This window comes from Saccopteryx bilineata, chromosome 11 (assembly GCF_036850765.1).
Source record: "Saccopteryx bilineata isolate mSacBil1 chromosome 11, mSacBil1_pri_phased_curated, whole genome shotgun sequence".
Taxonomy (NCBI): domain Eukaryota; kingdom Metazoa; phylum Chordata; class Mammalia; order Chiroptera; family Emballonuridae; genus Saccopteryx; species Saccopteryx bilineata.
The window spans coordinates 76,531,935-76,552,663 of NC_089500.1; the positions used below are offsets into that span (position 1 = coordinate 76,531,935).

The window sequence follows — 20,729 nt, forward strand, 5'->3', positions numbered from 1 at the left end:
CGGCGGCCCCGCCCCCACGCGCCCCCGGCGCCACGCGGGAGGTCCCGCGGCGGGGAGCAGGGTGCTCGCCGGCCGGCTCGGAGCTCGCGCGGCCCGGGGCGGGGGCGACGGCAGAGCCCCTCCGCAGGTGAAGGCGTGTCGGTGCCTGGAGCTCACCTGCTGACAGATGGTTCCCCGGGACTGCAGCGCGCAGACCCGAGGGGAGCAGCTGAAATCGCGAGGATGAACCCCTTTTCAGAGAGAGCCCTTGTCCTCCGGTGCGCAGCCCCCCCGCGCCCACGGGAGCACGCGCTCCCCGCCGCCCCTGGCCGCGGAACCTCTTCCTTTTCCCCGCCATTGAAACCCACGTTACCTGTCACTTCGGAGCCCATGTTGTTTAAAAATCAATTTGCTTGTGGGTTTGGGGGGAAGGGTGTTGGTAGAGAGTACGTTTGCAGAGGAATGTATGATGATGCTAAGTTTTGAATGTGATAAGTGCACTGTGTTATATAAGAGAAGATCCTTTTCCTCAAGTATGCCTGACCTCAGAGAAGGGCGGTGAAGCTGCTACCTACCGTCAAATCGTTAGATGAACCGTGTGTGAGTCTGTGAGGAGGGGGAACACGGTGACAGCAGAACGACATCATGCTAAAAACGTGAACTGGGGTGTGTGTAAGACAGGGTCACACATTCAGGGAGGTTCCTCTTTGGTGGAGGTGGAGGCTAATTCCCCTCCTGAATGCAGGCTGCGCTTAGTGGCTCTTTTCTAAGAATGAAGCCAAGTGCTGCTATAGAGTTAGGTCATAAACGGCACAGAATCGTCCTGCTAGCCTTTTTATTCACCGTAGGCTCAAGTCTAGGGCAAGGCAGCTGCCCAGTCATATGAGCACTAGCCTTTGGAGGTCCAGGCGTCCAGTAACTGAGGTCTCCGCCCAACAGATATATGAATCTTCTTGTGAGCAGACTCTCCAGTGCTGATGGGGCCCTTGGCTAACTACACCACCTGCCACCGTCCTCTGCAACTTCCCGGGACCCTGAGCCAGGACCACCCAGCCCAGCCACAGCTGGTTTCCTAAGATAGTAAGTGCTTGTTTTAAGCCCCTGAGCTTGGGCATATTTGTTACACAGTTACAGATTACTAATACACAAGTTAAAAAGGACTGTGTTCTTCATATTATTCTTGCAACTTTTCTGTAAGTTTGAAAGTATTTCACAATAAAGTGTAAAAATAAATTTTGGTTCAGTTTTCTGTTCTATTTCTGTAACTGAGTAGAAACAGAAAACAAACCAATTTCCATGGAAAAAAGAAAAGCATTTTAGCCTGATAAGATACTTCATGAGACAGAGTGCGTAACTGAGTCCCAAGAATCTTGGATGGGTGTAGAGAGCTGGGAACAGCGGTTGTGTGGTCACTGACTTATCCTGGCCGCTCAAAATCGTACGTCAGCCAGCTGCAACAATTTTGTCATCCTTAACAACTGATTATTGTCCAGCCATTCAAAAACATTCCCAGTTTTCCTAGACAGTGGGGAGATATCAATAATGAAGTTATATTTTTCTGCATGGGGTTTACATTATACTGGAGAACACAACTACAAAACAAACACAAGAGACAATTGCAGATTGTGCAAGTGCACGATGATGTAACAAGGGGAGTTGGAAATGACACAATGAGAAGTTGAACACATAATATGAGAAGTCTAGCACAACTCAGGCGTTGTGCTACAAGAGTTGTGCTAGAATTATTGTGTATACACTGTGGCTTTGTATGCGACTTGGAATTGTGAGGACTCATATTTTACAGCGAGGTTGTATGTCAGGGACATCTGGTTACAGTCAACAGAAACGAGCACTGGCTAACTAACATAAGCAAAAGGGAATGATTTAGAAGGTAAAGGAAATGGTTTAGAAGGATATTGGGAGTTCCCCAGATTAGTAAGAAGGCCAAGAATTAGGCTTAGAAACACACAACAATGAGGTTTTGGAAAGTTCATGAAACTACTCATGAAGCACCATGGAAGGGAGTGGGATCCCTTGGGGAGAAGGGCAGGTAGGTGGCTGAAACAAAGTAATGTATTCCTAAACTCACCAAATGCACCATTTATTAAAGAAACTGCAGTTCACTGGCCTACCAGGAGAGGGCCTCCTCTGTGAGACTCAGTCACTACATCCCTGCACCTCTCCCACAGAACTACCAGTCCTTGCTGACCCAGGAAAATCCTATGCATTTTATCAGCAAAAGAAAAAGCCACCGAAAACCTATTCAAGGCTACTATAGAAAGAAAACAGAAAGTGAACTTTTCAATTAATAGAACATACTACCCTCTAGACTAGTATGTTTCAACCTTTTCTTTTTATCTCATAGCACACATAAACTAATTACTAAAATTCTGAGACACACCAAAAGTATATATTTTTTGCCAATCTGACAATTTTGTCAGATGGCTATTGGTGTGTTGGCTGCTGTCATTTTTTTATTTGACAATCTAAGGGAAGAGAGGTCAGTGCCCCTGCCTAAATAGTCAGGTATTGCATGTTTTAAAAATTCTTGCATCACACTGGTTGAAAATCACTGCTCTAGCCTGACCTGTGGTGGCGCAGTGGATAAAGCGTCGACCTGGAAATGCTGAGGTCGCCGGTTCGAAACCCTGGGCTTGCCTCGTCAAGGCACATATGGGAGTTGATGCTTCCAGCTCCTCCCCCCTTCTCTCTCTCTGTCTCTCCTCTCTCTCTCCCTCTGTCTCTCCCTCTCCTCTCTAAAATGAATAATAATAAAAAAAAAAAAAATTAAAAAAAAAAAAAAGAAAATCACTGCTCTAGAAAATAGGAAGCAGAGAAAAACTATATCCAACACACCAGTACAGATTAAATATCATTACAGAAGCAACCGCAGGTATAAAAGGATGCAACAAATAAAAAATTTAAGATTCAGTAGAAAGATCTGAAATGAGAGTTGATCAAATTCAGGCAATATACTGCAAAAATCATCTAAAAAATGAAAATCGGGGGGGAGGGGGAGAAGGGGGTAGATGGTGATGGAAGGACCTGACTTGAGGTGCTGAACAGTGCAATATAGAGATGTGTACTGTAGAGTTGCGCACTTAAAACCTATACAATTTTATTAACCAATGTCACCCCAATAAATTCAATAAAAATAAATTTAAATAAATTCATTTAAAAAACCCCCACAAAGTTACAGGGTTCCTAAGAGAATAATTCCAAAGGAAAGTAAAGAAAGGAGGTGAGGAATAAATCAGCTACAAGCACAAAAGAGAAAAAGGATCAGATATGCAAAAAGAAAAAAAACTGAGTTGGGCCTCCAGGCAAAAACCAAGAACAACAAAACAAAATTAACATTTCCAAAGGGGGGAAAGTCAAGTGGGCCAGACATCTGGACAGTAACACCAATCCACACAACAGTGAAGCAACGTTGCGAAATCACTCGAGGGACGTGGGGGCCAGGGTCGTACACCCTGTCGGTCAGGCTGTTCTTAACAGTCACCGAGGCTCTAGGAGTCGCTTCCGACAGGGCATACCCGGGGACTCCGGCACCTCCGACCCCCCTGGACGGCTTCACTGGAGGGGCTTCTTCCCGCCAGGGGCTGACTGGGGAAACTCCTGCTAAAGTTCTGGCGAAGAGTGTTAAATATATTTAAAATACTTTTAGTATTTTAAAACGAAGACCAGGACTAGGGTGAGAAAATAGTCTGTGACTGCCCTACACTCTAATCACACAGCAATAAGGCTATTGAAGTAATGAGAGGCTGGGTGAGAGGAACGGGGAGTCCATGGGGAGTCACAGCGGCAGTGTACCGGGAGTCAGAGCAGCAGTGAACCAGGAGTCAGAGCACCGCTTCCAGAAGGCAAACGAAACTGCAGAAGCCCAGCCGGGCACAGGGCGGGCGCTCGGGGAGATTCAGGTCCCTAAGATGTCTCGGCATCAATGTAACCACCAGAACAGACAAACCTTTCTAAACAGAAAGAGGAAATTCTAAAGCAAAGCACACAGTCCACATAGTGAAAGAGACACAGTAAATTTGGCAACATACGTGTTTATTTTTCAAAAAGAAGCAAAGGAAAGATAAACTCAAAACTAATGAAAATAACTATGGGAGGAGGTTAGGGACGGAGGGAGGGTCAGGAGTGACAGCCGAGCTTCTCCGAGTCTACTTTTTATATAGTTTTAACTCTGAACCATGGAAATGCACCACAGCTCTCTTAAAAAAGAGAACAAACATGTTTAAGTCAATTCTAAAACTGGACACAAGTGCACCCAATTACATGACATTCATAGCATAACCGTGTACAGAAGAGGATTTCCATTAATCCCTGAACACTACACTCTGACTATACATCATCCCTAGTGGAATTCTCCTAAGGACAAGAGAACTGCTAAGAAGTCTTAAACTGTATTCAGTATGCTTAGCATTAGCAGTATTGGTAATCCTAGTGCTAAAACATATAGTACATAATAAAACATATAAGCAAATATATGAATGTTGTTCCTGGAACCAGTTTTTTTTCACTGTAAGAGAAAATAGAGGCAAATCTAAGAAAAACCTTGCAATCCTAAATTCTAATTGTAAACTGACGAGATTCATTTCAAGTCCTTTAAAAAAATTTGTTCCTGAGCTCTGTCCACTGAACTGACTTAGAAGCAAATATGGGAGTCCCAATTCCATTTGGAGAAATGGCTGACGCTGCAGGTGAGGGACAGGACCACAGGTGAGCCTGGGACGCGTGCCTGAGCAAGGAAGAGCTGACTCACGGGTCATGTTGAAAGAACACAGGAGGTAGATAGCTTGCAGAGATTTCCACTGGCTACTGGCTGGCGATATGAACATCAAAAACCCGTGACTGAAACTCACTAAAACATACCGAGTCGTTTGAAGACATAGTTGATAGCTGAAAAAAGGGAGCATTTGGAATAAAAGGGGAAAATAATCTTTTTAAAAATATATGAACATAACCTAATCAGTGTAGAAGAAAATTTGAGAATCAAAATTTTCTGAATTACCATTTTGCATGATTCAGTTAATCATTAATTAATGCTAGAACCATTAGATGAAAGGCTGTTGGGAAACAGAATATTCCCATGGTGTCAAAACATTACTCTAGAGATTATTAATTACTAAGGGGAAAAATGACCTTGGCATTTTAAAAGAAAACTGGAAATATCTGAATGTGAACTTAGATGATACACTGAATTATTTTAAGTTTTCTTTTTTTCCCCCTCCTTTTCCTACTGAGAGGACGGGAAATAGAAAGATAGACTCCTACATGTGCCTGGACCAGGATCCACCCAGCAACCCCCCAACTGGGGCCGATGCTCACAACTGAGCTCTTTTTAGCACCCTAGGTGGAGGCTCCATGGAGCCATCCTCACCACCTGCGGCTGATGCGCTGGAACCATTGGCTGTGGGAGGGAAAGAGAGAGAGCGAGAGAGAGAGAGGGAGAAACAAAGGGGAAGGAGGAACAGGCGGGGTGGAGAAGCAGATGGGCACTTCTCCTGTGTGCCTTGACCAGGAATCGAACCCAGGACTTCCACATGCCAGGCCGACGCTCTACCACTGAGCCAACTGGCCAGGGTCTTAAGTTTTCTTAAGTGTGATAATGGTATCGAGCTTAATTAGGTAAATGTCCACATTTTTAGATTATGCACACCTAAGTATTTCGGAGTAGAGAGTTCTGATAAAGCTGCCTTGACAAGGTGTTACTAAGTTTTGAATCTAGGTGCAGGGTAAGTGCACCTAGTCTTTCAACTTTTGCATGTGTTTAACATTTTCCAAAATTAAAAGCTGGAGAAAATTTCAATTTTGTTTACAAAAAGATCTTTAACAGGCCTACCTTGTAAGCCCAAGGAGGTAAGCCATGACTTTTTCAAAGCTATGCTGGCACAATCTGTCACCATGACGGAAGCCTTTAAAATGGCAATATTATAAGAACAATATTCAAAACAAAAGCAAAGCTGGCCTATAAGGTGAATGGAGACAAATAACGTGGAGTAATGGACACCTGGAGTATTATGTTTCTTACAGCCAACATAAGCTGCAGGTTCAAAATTCTAGACTTCTCAGCAATACTTCTGAAAGTCATGCAGAAAACAGGGATTCCTCTGTCACGATTTCTATGATTATGTAGGTCTTTCAAGAAATTACCTTTGCTATAATATTTAGAACACCTATCGAAGTGGCTTGAATATATTAGAAAAAGCACTTGGCATCGTAATTTTTAACTGCTGTAATTACCATTTAAGCAGAATAAAATAAATATGAACATAATAAAACTTTGGCCTGGAGGAGAAAAGTTAAAAACCTCCGTAATTAGAAACCATGCCTCTATGCGTGCGCAGTGTCTTTTAAAAGAAAGAGTAAACACGTAAGCAGGACATTCATGTAGAACTACACAAGTCAGGTCTGATTTAACACATTTAACTAAACCTCCTAAATACCCTCATTTAAAGTACATTTTAACAAGAGTACATTTGCAAGATGATTACCCCAAAACACTATCATTAACATTGACTACTCTTTTGAATGTTCAGTGAGATCTACTTTTAAAAGGATGGAAGTGTGTATCTTGGGTATACTATTTCCAAAGGAATACCATGTTATTTGTTTTACGAAAGTTATTTTAACATATTAGAAATCCTAAATGAGTAAATTCAAGTGAATATGTAAAGGAAAAAGAACTGATTACATCCAATGGAGGGCTGACACCCAACCCTAGTCAAGTGTGAGGGGCAATGTGGCCCTAGCGACAGGGAAGCCCTAACTGGGAGCCAGTGTCACAGTTAATTCCTCGTAATAGTGACAGTGACTGGTAATTTAAAATCCGCTCAGAACTGTACGGGAACATACAGCTAGATGAAAGGCTTACCAATTTAAATTTGCTCATTCTCTAAAAATTCCAGCATTTATTGAAGTTGTCATTAAACATCAGAACTGAAAATTAAATGACTACTACATAGGCTCCTTAGCAGTGTATCTGATTATAAGCACATTTCTCTACCCCGAGTCATGTTTTGTTCAGAATCATCTGATGAAATTTCTGAAATTGAAGATGAAAGAGCTAAGAACCATATGACTTCACTCACATGTGGGATATACACAGACAAGACACTCACAGACACAGACGCGAGGACAGCGGTTGCCGGAAGGGGGCGGGGCGGGGAGCAGGGGGCCTGACGGACGGTGACGGAAGACGGTTTGACGTAGGGTGGAGGGACACACGCGATATCCAGATCATGTTTCATAGAAAGGTACACTTGAAATCTATGTGAGCCTATTAACTAATGTCACCCCAATAAATGTAATTTTTAAAATGACGGTATAAATGCAAGGTCTCTGTGAAGACTGTCATTGCTTGTGATATCCTCGTTAGCTGAGGACAATGTATAGAGACGGATGGCCACGGACTGCGTAGTAGGAATTGGCCTTACTCACCCACAGAAAGTGCCGGCCCACACGTTTGGGAGGTCCTAGTGATGAGAGGGTCTCTGTTATTCCTGGGGGTCCCCGCAAACCACAGCTGATCATTTAAGCTAACCTATGACTCTGGGAGAGCCAGCTCTCCGGGGACGGGCAGGGGCTGGAGCCTGAGGTCAGCTATGTGGGCACAGAGCCAATCAGTTATGCCAAGTAGCAAAGCTTCGGGAGAAATCTAGCGCTTGGGCGAGCGTTCCTGGTCCACAGTACTCTGTGAGCTGTCATTGTAGCCATGAGCAGGTAACGCAGTCGGGACTCCAGGGGCAGACAACGGGAAAGGACAGCTGAAGTGTGGCGCCCCCTAGCCGCAGCTCTACGTGTCGCTGCCTTTGTCTGGTTCTAATCTGTATCCTTGTCTGTAATAATGGATGGGGGAGTATAATAGCTTTCAGTGAGTTCTGCGGGGAATTTGGGAAACCTGTGAATTTGCTATTACCAAACCACTTTCTACTATAGTAGAATTTCAAATCTTTGGGATTCGCAGGTAATTATTTCCTCTTTGCTGTTTTCTGGAGTGTGTATGTAAACAGTACTGCTTTGAAGGAATTCCTTGTTTAAGAACAGTAAGAAAGACCATTATGACTACTATTGCTGGTCACTATCTGACTGTTGAATGACAGCAAAATGTATTAAGATTTAGATTATGAGGTGTATTTGCATAGGCCTGGGATTCAAGGATTGTGATACATGATACTTCCAACAAAAGAAATGTTTCCACACTGAAAAAAACAACAAAAGAAAAAAATTAAAGAAATGCTTTTCATGAGAAGATACCAAAGAAAAAAATATATTTTAAAAATTCTTATTTTAGCGATCTTTTAAAACAAAGCATTTTGTACGAGTTACTTCAGTAATACAGGTGCAAACAAAATCCTTTATATTGGTTATCATTTGATCTCTATGCATTGAATTGACAGTCACAAAAAAAGCAATTACACTCAAATTATGAAGAAAATATACACCAATTACTGTAATTACCCAACCTCGAGGTTAGCAAAGAGATAATTTAAAACCAAAAATGTGGCCCTGGCCGGTTGGCTTAGCGGTAGAGCGTCGGCCTGGCGTGCGGAGGACCCGGGTTCGATTCCCAGCCAGGGCACACAGGAGAAGCGCCCATTTGCTTCTCCACCCCCCCTCCTTCCTCTCTGTCTCTCTCTTCCTCTCCTGCAGCCGAGGCTCCATTGGAGCAAGGATGGCCCGGGCGCTAGGGATGGCTCCTTGGCCTCTGCCCCAGGCGCTAGAGTGGCTCTGGTCTCGGCAGAGCGACGCCTCGGAGGGGCAGAGCATCGCCCCCTGGTGGGCAGAACATCGCCCCGGTGGATCCCGGTCGGGCGCATGCGGGAGTCTGTCTGACTGTCTCTCCCCATTTCCAGCTTCAGAAAAATACAAACAAAACAAAACAAAAAAACCCCAAAAATGTTATACTATCATCATGATATAGGTAGAGAAATTCTAACTAGTTTAAATGAAACCCCGTCATTCAGGCTTTTAGCACAAGCTAGAAAAAGATCCCCTGCGATGAAGGGAACTACAGAGGCAGGAAGATAGCGGCGAGCCGCCTCGGACACACACACAGGAGACTCATCCAGGTTCAGTAGGGACACCAGGGAATAGAGGAAGAAGTTTACACAGTTATGAAAATAGTCTCATAAATCTACTAAGTAGATAACTGGATACCAAAAAAATGACAACAGAATTTATCAAGTTTAAAAAGCCATTTAAACAAAAGGCCAGTTTATATATTTCTTTGAATTATGTCATAAAAAATTTAAATATACAATTACATTCCCAAGCCCAAAGGAATCTTTCTACACAAGTAAAATAAACAGACATACAAATTCAGAACCCAAATCATTAAAAATTTCTGTTTCAATCACAGTAAATTATATCCCATAATAAGAAATAGAACAAAAACTTGACCGTTCTAATACAATTGTTAAAGTGTGAAAAGCTCAGTGATGAGGACTGGCGTGATCGTTTATTTAAATAAGCTCTACCCACTAGTGCTTGTATATTACACCTGTCTTCATATGCTGTTCAGTAACGGATTTAAACAGCAACAGGTGAAACCACCACAAAAAACTGAATTATAGTTATTCTTGAAACATCCTAATTTTGCTCATGTGGCCAAAGTTGTGAATTACAGTAATACCCTCCAGAAAAAAGTCAGGTATTTTGGTAAAGCAAGGCACACAGGACCAGATTTTGATAATGGTGCTTTTTCTTTGGTCCTACAATTATTTTAAATATGCTACATATCCTAGAGATCCTTAAAATGACTTCCAATATAGCATAGATAACTTTTATAAACTTTTTCTTACATAAAGTATGCATCCACATGTAATTAAATATTATAACAATGAAAGTGTAAATAAAATGAGTAATGCTAAACCCTGTTTAAAAAAAAACAATTCAGTTGAATGACTATATAATGACATCTTAAAAGCCCAATAATTTGATATGTAGGAAAAGTGTATTAATTCTTGAGAACAGTCAGCATTACACTCCACCTGCAGAGCACAGTCAATATCTCCATTCACATCCTGTCTCCGTAGGGATAAATATCAAACTACCCTTCCTCCTAGGAGAGTGACATTCAATATAAACTGATGTAAACATTTAAATTTTGCATCTCTAAACTACATTTTCCACCTTCACAGTAGCCTACAACCTCTCTAAGATCACTTGTTACACAACCAACAAATACTGTTAGTTGTTGAAACACCCACATGTGGCATTTCAAACTCTTATTCCAAATACCATGTTCTTCATTTTTAATAGAACGAGCGGTTGGCACTTTTCTCCCGTGAACTAGCATATTTTTATAACAAAGTAGTTAAGAGATGATAAGTAAACTTCAAAAAGTATAAGAATTTAAATAATTAAGGAGTCATCATTATAAAAGATGAACGCAATCAGGTTTTTGGAGGTCACCGAAACACACACCACACCCGTGAGAAAATGGCATTGTCTGCATAAATATGACACGGCTGCGGTCCCGGTTCTCCTCGCCTTGAGATTACTACACAACCCAATCTTGAATGTTTTCAAACTAACTAGAAAAGCAAAATACAGTTTAAAAAAATGTATTGAAATATGCTTTAGATTATTTCCTCATTTCTCACAACTCTTGATAATAATTTTAGAAACTTTGCTGGGAATCTTAAAAATGGTGGTACTCTGGACACCTGAAAATGTATTATTACCCTAGCTAACATATCTGATATCCAATCATACCCTCATATTATTTCTTGAAATGTTAAAATAGAGACAGACTAAAACCGAATTAACTATTAATTGTGAGTACATACTAAATTACTACATAATTACCCAACCAGTACTTCTTATGGGCTGAATATACATCTCTGTATTGCATGCATTTGCAGGGCTTAGATTTCACTTAGCAGGAGGTAATACAATGTAAGTCTGAACGTTGTTCAAGTCTGAAAGCACCGTGCTTGAAATGTGGTAGGTACTAAACAGATCCTCTAAAAAGGATTTTTAGCCTGACCAGGTGGTGGCGCAGTGCATAGAGCGTCGGACTAGGATGCTGAGGACCCAGGTTCGAGACCCCAAGGTCGCCAGCTTGAGCGCAGGCTCATCTGGTTTGAGCAAAAAAAAAGCTCACCAGCTTGGATCCAAGGTCGCTGGCTCAAGCAAGGGGTTACTCAGTCTGCTGAAGGCCCACGGTCAAGGCACATATGAGAAAGCAATCAATGAACAACTAAGGTGTCGCAACAAAAAACTGATGGTTGATGCTTCTCATCTCTCCGTTCCTGTCTGTCTGTCCCTGTCTATCCCTCACTCTGTCTCTGTAAAAAAAAAAAAAGGATTTTTACTTGGTCATCAAAAATCATGAGTCAGCCTTCCAGAAGTCTGCTTGGTGCCAATTTGGAATCACCAGCAAAATTATTTAAAATATTTTGTAATTTTAAGCACATTTAAACTCTGGATTAAAGAGATTAGGGTATCCTGGGGAGACCAGGTTGGAATCAACAAATATTAGCCAATCCTAATTAGCAAAGAGTTACCCAAGTTTGTAAAATAGTATTTTTGAGCCAAATTTCATTCAACAAAATCCAGTAAGATGATATAAAAATATTTACGTTTTTACAGTTTTTAAACCATTAGGACAGGAAGCTTTATATATATATATATAAAGCATGAATAAAAAAATAAGGTAAAATATTCTTGTACTCAATAGGTAATTCTGTCTAATCAATAATTAAACCCACACTCCAATGTTAGAAAGTATTTTTGCCCCCAATTTATCTTATCATTTCTGCTCTATTCTCTCTCCCTTGTACCAACTTATTCAATTCCTCGTGTAATTTGCAACTTCCACTCCAGTGCTAATCAAAATGGAAAAGAAACCACTATCCTAAAGCCAAGTGGTGCTCCTCCTAGCAGCACAGAAAGGGAGCTGGGAATGAGCGGCCTCTCCCAGAAGTGTGGTCAGTGTTCCTGGGATGGAGGGTCTATGAAACGGCTATGAAGTTCTGCGCAGACATGAATTAATAGTTAGCGTGCCATTTAAACTCATGTAATACTGTGGTAACCTGGAATGTTTCCAAAGAAAGTCATTTTGGTCTCAAGTCCTTGATATCAGGCCTACTAGTTTTTTGGTGGTTGTTCTTGTGAACAGTTGCAGATTTTGCAGATCGATGAGTAAAATACTCATTAAAAAACATTCTAAGTGTGTACAGTACATGCTTAGATAGTTCAAAACTCTCCAAATGGAGATATTTAGATAATAATTTTATTTTAAATTATTAAATGAGTATTTAATTCCTTTAAATTACATATGAAAACTCTGATGGGAAACACGGAAATTTAAAGTACTGTTAAAGATTTACCTGATTTACAGAAGAAATGCAATTAAGATGAAAGACAAACCCCATTTGTGTGAGTCTCTGGCTTGCACCTAGCGAGGGACAGTGGCTGCTGCCTGCGTTTCCAGCACTGAAGGGTCTCAGTGCAGTGGAGAAACGGCGTGTGTGCTTCTCTGCTCAGGATGTAAAGAGGAACCATGAATTCTATTCTCTGACAAATCAGGCCCAGAATGTTACTTCATCAGTTTTTATGTAGTTGAACAAATAACATTTAGCAATCTTTTGCTGACCAATCTTTTATATAAACATAGAAATCTCAGATATGTGAAACTGTTTTTCAGGTCATACCTCTACTTCTTCACAGCTTTCTAGGTAACTGTATACAAAGTTTCCAAACTTTGTCCCAATGGGTTTGCTATATCTGCACAGAAAGAGTAAGATAAGAACGTTGACTTAAACGGAATAGACCCAGTTTGCAGAAACGGATCTCTGACAGCTGTGTGCGGGCTCTTGCGAAGCGTGCATAGGACGTTTCTGCAGCAGCCAAAACGGCAGAATCCTTCTAACCTCACATTTCAAGTTTCCTCCAATAATTCTAATCCCTGGAAATACTTTCAAGTTTTCATTTCTAGATGCAATAGGCATTCTGTTACACATACACATATTTTATCCTTAAACATTGCTGTCTCAAATCATTTGAACATTATGATCAGATGCAGCGTGATACCTTCTCAGAATCTGCAGCAGTCTTCTGTGGGAGCAGGGACCCCGGTGCACCACTGTGAAAAGCCAGTTAAAGACAGCACCCGCTACGCTTTAGTGGGGTTCCCTGCAGGTTTGGGGTCATAACCATAGAGGAAAGTAGCTGCTATCACGAGGATGGCTCCGAGGAAAAAGACACTGAACAGATGAAGAAAAAACAAAAAGACAACATCAGATTAAAAGCAAAGTGAGTTCCTTCTATTTCTTTCCTATAAAAGCAAATATAATGCGGGGAAAACGCTCCAGGAACGTGGCTAAAAAACATGGTGCATTTGCTGCATTCCAGGCATTCAGCCAAGTGCTGACGTGCATTCTGTCCATTCTCAGGGCACCGCAGGAGGAAGTGGCGGTCCTGTTCTCACTCTTTAAGGTATGGGGAAGCTGAGGGTGAGATACATCACGTCAGGCACGTCCAGCCCCACCTCTCTATGTGGGGGTGGGGCTTAAGTCCAGGTGTGTCTGACCCCACCCTTCACTAGCACCCACCTCGCACTGTCTCCCACTGCAAAGATGGCTTACGTAGTTTTCATCTTACTATGCCTTTCACCTGCAATACACTGAATAAAGATCTCAATTTTTAAACAAATGCTTGAAAATATAAAGGAAAATCGCCATTCTGTTCAAACCAAAGTAAATTGCAGCTTAAAATCCAAGGTAGTCATAAGTGAAACTCAGGACCAATATTTTTAGGATAGTTTTTAAAAGGAAATACTGTCAAATGCAGGGAGACATGTTTTTTCTTTATTTCATCCATAAATACGATAACTTACTATGAACTGGAAATGAATTTAAACTGGCATTGGAATTTACCCTGTAGGTAAACTAGAATACCAATCTGAACTTTTGACACACGTATTCTTTAAAAAATGAAATCTTTAAAAAATTTAAAATGTCATTATATAGCTTATTTTATGACTTTATAGGACTCATCAACTTTTTAATATGACTTTTAATATAAAATTAAAAAGAATTGAGGGGGGGGACCCATTCAGATCTACTGGGAAAATTCTGGCCAGCCACATTCATATAAAAAATTTTCCAGTGGAAGATTTTTTTTATGCATTTAATTTAAAACCTTTTTAAAAAGATAGTTAAATGGATCTTTTACTATATTTCCACAATTCTTCAAAAGTTGTAATAAAAATTTTTCAGACTAGATCTTAAGAAAAATTCTTATTTTTCTACATCCTTTGGAGAGTTTAAGAAACAGAAAAGAAGGTATTACCTGGTTGGCACAAAGTCTTGTAGCCAAAAGTAGGATATCAGTGTGGATAATATTATGGATAAAGAAGTTGCAAATCCTTTTAAAATATTATCTGCATACTTTATAACAGCAGCTATTACAAGGCCTCCGAGTGCCTGCAGAAGTTTTAAAAGATTATTTTTAAAAACAAACATATGGCTTTTTAAACAGCCATTACTCAAGGAAGCTTTTTCTGATAAATTTAATCCCATCATCGTAAGTGGTTGTCATTAAACCTCTCTCATAACCAGCAGCCTTCTAGGTTTTGTTCAATGGCCCTCTTATTTCAGAACGTATCTGACAAAGTAACTACCAGCATAACCTGCAGTTTGTTATCATAGAGTCTGACTACTACTAATAAAATACTTATCCTCATCCAATTTAGAATAAACACCACTGTTCAGACAAACGTGGGCAGACTGGTCCACACTCTGTGAAGTGTTTTTATTTTTGATTAAAAATAAAGCATAACTTGAAAGTCATTTGACCAGCCTTCTACAGCTTCCTAACTTCATTTCTTCCTCTGGTTCCTCCCCATTCTAATCCACCTGCCTTGCTATCGCTTACTTTTCCTAAAGCACAGTGTTATTTTTTCTCTTTAAGAGTGTCGAGCCTGACCAGGCGGTCGCGCAGTGGATAGAGCGTTGGACTGGGATGCAGAAGACCCAGGTTCGAGACCCCGAGGTCACCAGCTTGAGCGCAGGCTCATCTGGTTTAAGTAAAAAGCCCACCAGCGTGAACCCAAGGTCGCTGGCTCCAGCAAGGGGTTACTCAGTCTACTGAAGGCCCGCGGTCAAGGCACATATGAGAAAGCAATCAATGAACAACTAAGGTGTTGCAACGCCCAACGAAAAACTAATGATTGATGCTTCTCATCTCTCTCAGTTCCTGTCCATCTGTGTCTGTCTATCCCTCTCTGACTCACTCTCTGTCTCCGTAAAAAAAAAAAAAAAAAAGGAATTGAAAAAAAAAGAATGTCGAAAGGACTCTCTATCAAAAATCCCTCTCGAATTCCAACTGTGGCCACTTAAACAACGAGGTTTCACCACACCTCACAGTTGTGTTTTCTGCCATCCCTACTTCCCTGCCCCTACCCGGGCCAGCCACACTGACAGCGTCCACCGCACCTCCGAGCGACAGCGCTCTAGTAGAGAAAGCCACACTTGCTGCAGCTGAGCTCACTGCGATTGACGTCTGAGTTCCCACACTCTCTGCAACGTTCCCACTCGTCTATCACTCCCTGCTGAGTCCCTCACACCAACTGGACCAAACCTCCGGACTGAACTCGGTCTTCAGCCGCTTCTTAAGGGAAGAGGGCTTCACTTTGTTAAGATAAAAGCCATCTCCTGACTTACCCTCTACCGACTTCAAATTTTCTCTGAATTTTCACTTATCCTTATTTCCTTTTCTCATCTTAAAAATAGAAGTATCCTTCCTGCTTTCAAAACACAGCCGTCCCTGCGCTGCCCCACCTTCCCCACCGGCCTGACGCACCATTCCCACCAGCCTGACCCACTGTGGGGAGGGGGTGGGGGGCTAGGGGCTGGCAGACACCTGTTCTGCACCTGCACGGCCTCCAGAGCGCTCAGGAAGTACCCACCGGACAGGAAATTACCCGCTGAACAATGTCAAATTATAAACGGAGGGAACAGGCAGGAATATTACCACAGGTAGCTACCACCTGAGGAATAAATGGCTACAGGTAACCCTCTGGGTCTGCTACCCAGAACGGGAATGGGCTGCCCACAGACTTCCTGTACCAGGAGATCTGTGGCGGAGGCCTCAGGTCTACTCGCCCCCAGTTTCAACTCGCTTCTTCTTAACCCTGCGTGTTCATCACGTTAAACAGCACAGAGCCCACACGCCCCCTCCCCAGAGTCCACGCCCTCTCCCCAGTCCACGCCCCCTCCCCAGAGTCCACCCCCCCTCCCCAGAGTCCACGCCCCCCTCCCCAGAGTCCACGCCCTCTCCCCAGAGTCCACGCCCCCCTCCCCAGAGTCCACGCCCCCCCTCCCTGGAATCAGCTGTCATTACAGCACGGAGAGCAGAGCCACTTCCTTTCCCCAGTACCCCAGAGGCCGCGAGAGCACGGTCACTGTCGGGAGGGGCCTGTCCTCCTCAGGTCACTAAGTCAGTAGTACTGTGATTCTCTAAGTTAAAATAGAGTTTATTAGCATTAAATATAAAACTTCAAATGCTTTACCTGAAGAGCAACGACTACCCAGGTCAGTCGATTGTATCCCTGAAAAAACCCATTCTTTGTTATCAATTCTCCATCATAAACGTACACGCCCATTAATCCAAATATACTTCCAAAAAAACCTAAAAATAAAAAGTAAAGTTTATACGTTATACATTGGATAGCTGTCCCTTGACATTCCAAATAATTTTATACTTTTCTTTTTTGATAAAATTTGGCTACTTACGGATTTTTCTACTTGATTATATAAATTTAACAGAAGTATACTTAGTACTAAGTGTAAGACAAAGACATGAGAATATAAAAAAGAACAGATTACCAATCTTAGAGCATTAAAAAGATATAAGCAGTGGTCCCCAACCCCCAGGCCATGGACCGGTACTGGTCTGTGGGCCATTTGGTACTGGTCCGCAGAGAAAGAATAAATAACTTACATTATTTCCGTTTTATTTATATTTAAGTCTGAAAGATGTTTTATTTTTAAAAAATGACCAGATTCCCTCTGTTACATCTGTCTAAGACTCAATCTTGATGCTTGTCTCAGTCACATGATACATTTATCCATCCCACCCTAAAGGCCGGTCCGTGAAAATATTTTCTGACATTAAACCAGTCTGTGGCCCAAAGAAGGTTGGGGAGCACTGGTATAAGGCATAAAGTGCATGACTACACGGATGTCTCACTGAAATATCTGTAAACGGCTCACTCTGGGCATATTTCAGTGTGCCTTGTATCTTCCTGACATAGGTTGTCATACATCACATACGTTTTTCCTTATAAAGAAGTTCTGCAGGTTCAGTAAGTAGCAGGCAGAAAATGAGAGCTAAGAAACGGTCACAGGCAACCCAGACTGCCGTTACTGGCGTCCCCCGCAAGGGACAGTCACTGAGTCTCGCTCCGTGCTGCGTCCCTCGACTCTACCGCACAGTGTCACATGACTCCTGCAGCCGAGAGAGCTCCAGTCCCACATGTGAATGAGGTTATGGGTACCGACAGGGGCCACCTCTTAGGAGCGAAGAGAGCAGGGTGAAGGGCGTTGGTTTTTATTATAGAGGTAACATGGGTCACTACAGACACGTATAAAACACAGAAGGTGCACCCACGTCAGAATGTACAGACCCAGTGCAGTCCTTCTACCCACAGCATGGCAGCCCACTGTCCGAACAACTGCATGCAATGTGGGCACAGCCCGACTGTCCCACCTACGTGCTAACTCACAACAGCCTCCCAGGGAGGTCCATCTCACAGACGGAGAAACTGAACACAGAGCGTTACATAAACTTGCCCGAACTCACCCTGCTGCCAAGTGATGGGCACAGGACTGGCCTCCACCTCTGTGCCTGTGGCGACCATGACCTTAACCCCACCCCCACCCTAGGACATCACGTGGAGACTGTATTTCACAAGTTCTGAATGTGTTCCAATTTTCACAACTGCAGCCAGTGCTGAAAGGAATGCCCTATCTCTCTGCTCTCACGCAAGCCCATCTGTCGGCGCGGAGTTTTACAGCCAGGCTTTCTTTCCGCTCAGTTGTGTTACACACCCCAGAGACCCAGTCACAAGGCTGTGCCAGCCCACCCTCCCACCCGGGCAGGAGCCAAGAACCCTGTCTCTCCACTCCACATGGGAGTCCATCAATTCCCCGGTCTCTGACAGTCTGATGTTTGAAAAATACTACACGTTGTTTTATGTTTCTTGTAATTCCAAGTTATCTATAACTTATTTATTTCAAAACTGTCAGCCAGCTAGCTGGCCATCAGACTGCGCTATGAGGCCTAACCCGTGAACAAGAAACCCATGAAGTTCTACAGCAGCGGTTCTCAACCTATGGGTCGCGACCTGGGGTCACCTAAAGCCATCGGAAAATACATAATGCATATCAGGTATTTACATTCCGAATCATAACTGTAGCAAAATTACAGTTATGAAGTAGCCACCAAAATTATTTTTTGGTTTGGGGTCACCGCAACATGAGGAACTGTGTTGCGGGGTCACGGCATTAGAAAGGTTGAGAACCACTGTTCTACAGAATCATCAGTTCTGAACTGACACTTTTCTTTACTTTATAAGTCAAGAAAAGTTTGGGCACCTCCCACAAACCTTGAATATTTCTTTCTTGCCTGGTACTGCACATCTGTGTCAACAGCGCACCCCATGCCTCTCCACACAAGACATTTTCTCCTCACACTGTGTGTGCCACCTCACTTAACCCTCACAGCAACACGCGAAGTGCTACAATTAAGTGCATGTTATAGGTGAGGAAGTATACAAGTTATTTGCAACATCTTCTGGAAACAGGTAGCAATCAAGGATAAAGTTACTAAGTCCCCCTTTATGTCTCAGACCTAAAATTCCATAGTCTTGAATAAAAGGTGTTCACTTAAGATACTAAGTTATTAAAAGGCCCAAACCTTACCAGATACTCGGATCAACAGCACATTTCGTGAAAGGCTTATTTATGTCAAGATATATAGAAATCTTCAAGTATAATGACATAATCACTTTAAAAGATAATATTAGAAAATGTCTTCAACTTACCCAGTTGAATGTTTCTGATCCACACCGACTGTTTGGTTTCTTTTAAGATTTTCTCAAAGTACACCCCAGCGAAGCCGCTTGAAAAACAGGCGGTGAGCACGGCCATGAGGCCCACGAACTGAGAGCCAGCCGAGAGCTCCCTGGATGCCAGCTCTGGGGGGTCCGAGGGCCACTGCGCACAAGACACAAAGCTGGGGTTTAGTCCCGGCACCTCCTGGCCCAGCGCCCACGCTGAGGCCCAAAGACAGAAACGCCCCCGGTACTGTTCCCAAGGACTGCAAACGGGAGCTTCCGAAAGACGGCCTTACATTGTTTCCATTTGTCCCCCACAGCGAAATTACTGTTAGAGCTTACATATAATGTCAAAAACTTCCCTGAAAATGAGAAGGTGGGCGAACAGATGCTTGGAGGCACAGAGCAGCCTTCGCAAGCGTGAGGTGACCCCGAGTCTGGCACTGTCCTGATCACGGGTCATGCACCCAATCCAGGCCACGTGTCATCTTCACGGCCTCCATCGGATCCACGATCCGCCTGAACAAGTCATTACTTCATATTTTAATTTAAAATGTTTCACTTTTTATTATTTATTTTGTATGTTTCTGAAGTGAGAATCGGGGAGGCAGAGAGACAGACTCTCGCATGCGCCCAACCAGGTTCCACCCGGCATGCCCACCAGGGGGCGATGCTCTGCCCATCTGGGGCGTTGCTCGGTTGTGGCTGGAGCCATTCCAGTGCCTGAGGCAAAGGCCATAGAGCCATCCTCAGCGCCGGGGCCAACTTTGCTCCAATGGAGCCTTGGCTGCAGGAGGGGAAGAGAGAGACAGAGAGGAAGGAGAGGGGGAGGGGTGGAGAAGCAGATGGGTGCTTCTCCTGTGTGCCCTGGCTGGGAATCGAACTTGGGACTTCCACACACCGGGCCGACACTCTACCACTGAGCCAACCATCCAGAGCCTTTTTCACTTTTTAAAACTGAGTATCTACTTTGGCCTATCCTAGTAATATCTATGAAAGTATGTGTTTAATATAAGAGTTATCTTGTCCTAATACCCTTGTAAGAAATATGGAAAACATTTTTTCAAAATATACACTCAGTACACTCTGGGGAGGTGGTTGGGCCTGTGTTTGGACAGACCCCAGTGGTGAGCATGTGGAGGCTGGAGTAGGGGAGGGGCCGAGACTCTGAGGGGAACAGACAGCCTGGGCTGGAGGCAGGGGCGGGGGCAGGTGCAGCCCAGACTCGGCGGGTCAGAAAGCAGACCAGAGCAGTCTGAGTGACTGACGGCACACAGCAGGAGGAGGGGACCGCCCAGGCTGAGTATAAATGACAGTCACAGACAAGAGGGTTTAGTGTGTAAGGCCCATGGAACAGAACAGAGACATCCAGCAGGTGCTAGACACACAGACCTGAAAGGGCCGGTGACAACCAGGGCTGCCGACACAGGCCGAGGAGCCACCAGCGTGTGCTAATAAAAACCTCCCGAGTGGATGGACTCTCCAAACACAAGAACACAGAGAAATAACCAGGGACCCGACAGCGGAAGGGAGCAACAGGAAGGGGCCTGAGAGGGAGCCGAGGAGGAGGCACCGGGAGCGGCGAGGCAGCAGGACAGAAGCGGGCCCGGCGCCGCTGGACCACGAGAAGGGCTGGAGAACCCCCAGCTCCGGGAGCCGGGAGAGCTGCTTTGTT

General features: G+C 43.4%; 1 protein-coding gene and 1 long non-coding RNA gene across 4 annotated transcripts in view; one reads left to right on the plus strand and one right to left on the minus strand.

Annotated features, from left to right (window-relative positions):
* Positions 1-82: 82 nt before the first annotated feature.
* LOC136315093 (uncharacterized) lies at positions 83-15,122 on the plus strand. The gene is made up of 3 exons (XR_010727458.1): positions 83-257; positions 919-1,059; positions 14,908-15,122. It is a non-coding gene; the product is annotated as an uncharacterized lncRNA (long non-coding RNA).
* Positions 9,164-20,729, minus strand: part of SLC35A3 (solute carrier family 35 member A3) — a 24,452-nt gene continuing 12,886 nt past the window's right edge. For all 3 annotated transcript variants that reach the window (XM_066246271.1, XM_066246270.1, XM_066246272.1), the window contains exons 5-8: positions 19,043-19,214; positions 16,508-16,626; positions 14,287-14,420; positions 9,164-13,199 (exon numbers count right to left, since the gene is read on the minus strand). In XM_066246271.1, the coding sequence (XP_066102368.1) occupies positions 13,109-13,199; positions 14,287-14,420; positions 16,508-16,626; positions 19,043-19,214 (516 nt within the window). In that variant the 3' untranslated portion in view covers positions 9,164-13,108. The remainder of the gene's footprint in view (positions 13,200-14,286; positions 14,421-16,507; positions 16,627-19,042; positions 19,215-20,729) is intronic.